At 25.7% G+C, this 3,898-nt stretch overlaps 1 protein-coding gene across 6 annotated transcripts in view; it reads left to right on the forward strand.

The window, feature by feature from the left end:
• Positions 1-3,898, forward strand: part of LOC108684519 (ABC transporter G family member 20-like) — a 19,717-nt gene that overhangs the window by 14,804 nt on the left and 1,015 nt on the right. For 5 of the 6 annotated variants that reach the window (XM_018188876.1, XM_018188878.1, XM_018188875.1 and 2 more), the window contains 6 exons: positions 537-714; positions 964-1,079; positions 1,304-1,374; positions 1,444-1,532; positions 2,032-2,208; positions 2,308-2,394. In XM_018188876.1, the coding sequence (XP_018044365.1) occupies positions 537-714; positions 964-1,079; positions 1,304-1,374; positions 1,444-1,532; positions 2,032-2,208; positions 2,308-2,394 (718 nt within the window). The remainder of the gene's footprint in view (positions 1-536; positions 715-963; positions 1,080-1,303; positions 1,375-1,443; positions 1,533-2,031; positions 2,209-2,307; positions 2,395-3,898) is intronic. The other variant, XR_001931640.1, reaches the window with a different exon arrangement.

Raw genomic sequence — 3,898 nt, forward strand, 5'->3', positions numbered from 1 at the left:
ATACTAATCATATATTAACACATCATAATTATACGAATAATAGTTGTCTGTTTATGTTTGTTACAAACGCAAATCATAAATTGAGTTCAAAGTTCATTGCCATTTCATTGGTGGAATTATAATTGATTGTAAAAGTGAGTTAGTGATAAAATAACGCAGAGTCAAGATTGATATCGATTAGTTGATATTTTTGATATCGAGTGAGGAAATTAATGATATTAATATTAATGTGTGTAGAATTTTTTCTTGAGATTCTGATATATTAATGGTACGAGATATGAGAGCGAAATATGATTGAAAAATAATTTAAAGATAATAATGTACAATTGGCATGTATATAATATTAAAACAATTTTACATCTTTTTGATATCCTTTTCCTGCGAATTTTTGTATTTCAATAAATTGAAATATAATAATCTCAATACACATATACACATTTTGATATAAATCGATAGAATGACATAAACAATAATAAACAATTAATTAATAACAATAACATATTTCTTAAAGATTCTTATTAATACTTCGCTTTCAGGAGTATTATAACAAAGTTTCTGAAGCCAGACATGTTGTACAAAATGGTAAACTTAGCGGTTTACTGTATTTTAGTCAAAACTTCTCAGAAGCTCTGCAGAAACGAATGGAAGAGGGCATTTTCACGAAAGATTCCGATTTACTTGCCAGTCAGATTCAAGTTTCCCTTGATATGAGTGGTATGTTATTGTGTATTATAAAAAAGATTCTTTATAATAAATAAGAAATTTTGTGAACTTAACATTGTGAACTAAACACATAAAAATTATTTTAAATAAAAAATACTATTTAAGAAATTACATAGAATTTAATAAATTAAGATCCAAATGATTTGAAATCACGAATATATTAGTATAAGCGATGCGCAAAATTAATTTATTTATTAGTAAAGTTACAAATACTTAAATTTACAATGGCTTTTGTTACAGATAGACAAATTGGGCTTTTTTTGCAAATGAAGCTATTTAAGCGTTTTTTAGAGATTTATAAGGATATTATGAAGGATTGCAAATATTCGTCAAAATTGGCCAATCCACCCATTCGAGTAAATATGTTTTATATTTTGTTATAATTTTAAATCTATCTTTTTTTCAATAAGAAATGTTGGTTATGGACTTTCGAAATTAAAATAATGTAGGAAATTAGGCAAATGAGAGTTCGATATGGTACTTAATGCACAACCATCTATCTTTTTTTCTCTTTCTCCGTCCATTTTTCTCTTAATTATGTAAAATTGAAATGAAAGAATAAAATTCCAATTGTTTTCAGTTTGAAGAACCTATTTATGGTACAACTGATCTCAATTATGCGGATTACGTGGCACCAACATACATGTTAACGTAAGCAAAAGTCAATCCAACACAATGAATGAAATCATTGCTATTACTAAACTGTTTATATCTTTGCAGACTTATCTTCTTTTTAGCCACTACAGTCTCTACTACCTTAATAATTACAGATCGGATGCAGGGTGTCTGGGATCGAAGCATAGTCCAAGGTAATTTACTAATTTAGACCCGAATTCATAGTTCTTCAGATTTCAAGTTTGGTCTCTAATATCTAAATTCGGTTCGATTCCAATCTTGAATTTCCAAACCTAATTTCAGTACTAATCATCAAATTCAGTTCTTCGTTACTGTTCGTGACTGAGCGGGAAGTGTGAAAATAAAATAAAAATTCATTTTTTTAAGAAAAAAATAGATTTTCTAAATGGATTTTCGGTCGATTACATTTAATTATATCTTATAATCTCATTACATTTTTATTTTATTCTCATACTTCCTTTCACGAACAGTCACGAAGAACTAAATTTGATCATTAGCCACTAGCATTGAAATTTAGATTTGGAGATTCAAGATTGAAATCTGAGTTCAAATATTGAAGACCAGACTTGAGGTCTAAAGAAGAACTACGAATTCAGATCTTAGTCTTCGAAATCAGTTTTTCAACTATTTCTTATCATAGTAATTCAAATGTGTAATGTAAATATGCAATAGGGGTCAAGACAGAAGATATTCTACTATCTCACATTTTTATTCAAAGCATCAGCATAGCTATCCATACTGTTATGATAGTGCTTTTATTCTTTCCTATATGGGGTTTAGAATGCAAAGGATCAATATTTACTGTAATAGTCCTCACATTTCTCGTCGGTTTTTGCGGATTGATGCATGGTAAGTACTCCACACAACAAAGATATAAAAAAAAATACGTAGTAACAATTCAAAAACTGCTAGAAATTAAAGTGATTATTTATGTTAATATCTTCGTAGGTTTCATTATTTCTGTTATGTGTAAAGATCACATTATGGCGAATTACTGCTCGGCCGGAAGTTTTTATCCACTAATAATAATGTCCGGTGAGTCCTTATTCTTTTTGTTTTTCGCAAAAATTATTTTTTATTTTAATCTAGAGTTATCTATTATTAAATAATATCGTTATTTTTCACATATTCTAATAAAACATTATTTTATTCAAATAATATTCTTATAAATCTTTCTTTATAATTCTTATTCTCTAAATAATTGTGAAATTAAAAATATATTCTCTAGTATATTATGAAATAACATGATTTATGTAACTCATCAATAGATTAGAAATCTATAGTTCTTTATTTTATGTAATAGATCAGTAAATACAATTGAAATATATTTGTATATGATTTGCGCACCAATTATCACATATCAAGGCTCTTAATTTCCGTTTTTTATATTTTTATTTGTTGTAAAAATCTATCAACATAATAAATAATAGATTTAATATTTTGCAAAATTAAAAAAAATAGAACAAAAATTTTGACCATAATCAAATACGACTTCTTTGTATTTCTACTAAGAATATTGAAGAATTTTTTTATAAAAATTAAAAATGTCAATCTTGACGAAAATCGATTTGTTTATTTCAATCAGATTTTTCAAGTAAAAACTTGAAGTTTTTTTCATATTTTTTTCCTAATAGAGAATTTCAAGACGAACAATTTGTGATTATTTTTTGTTTTTCAATAATTTAAACAGAAGTGTTCAACTAAATATTTACAAAATAAAATAAATTAAAAATATTTAAAAATTCATATCTAGGAAATTAATGAAGATAAAAATTTCAAAAAATAATTGAGTACATATTTTTATATGAGGAATATAAAAAAATCAGAAGAGATCGGTGACGAAGGCCGGCGATTTGGTGTGGAATGACCAATATTCCATATATATTAGATATTGCGGAAAATTCGTGTGGTTTTTTTCAAGAGATATTTATAGGGGAAAAATCGACATGAACTTTCCGCGGTACTAATACATATATTTACATACAAAATCCGGAGAGAACTTTTCCGTTGCCAATTATCAATATTACAGTCGATATAAATTGAATTGATCTAAGAATATAAAATGATTCGTAAAAAGGATTAGTTGAGAAGCAATAATTGATGTTTTATTTTCAAGTTTTTATATTTTCCATAAGATGATAAATTTTTTTTGTAACAAATGTCCTAATGAAAAATATAATCTAATTAATGTTTTGTGATGCAATATTACTCACATTTTATCCAATTTAGAATTAATTTCTAAATTAAGGCTATTTCTAAAATAAGGCTATTTCTAAAATAAGATTATTTCTATAAAATATTTCTAAACTGACAGTGCGAATAAGGATTTTATTCATTTTATTACAATGTATCAATTTTTTCTTAAGTCTTATGTTATTGAAATGATTATTTTCGATTTCTATGAAGAAAAATACATTAAAAAACATAGAAATAAAACGATGCCCGAGAGATAGTAAAACCTTCGATAATTGATTATACACTCTTCTTTATAATTGCTAAATTTAAATATTTTTATTTTACATAACGAAAAATATATATA

The sequence above is a fragment of the Atta colombica genome, unplaced genomic scaffold (genome assembly GCF_001594045.1).
Source record: "Atta colombica isolate Treedump-2 unplaced genomic scaffold, Acol1.0 scaffold135, whole genome shotgun sequence".
Classification (NCBI taxonomy): domain Eukaryota; kingdom Metazoa; phylum Arthropoda; class Insecta; order Hymenoptera; family Formicidae; genus Atta; species Atta colombica.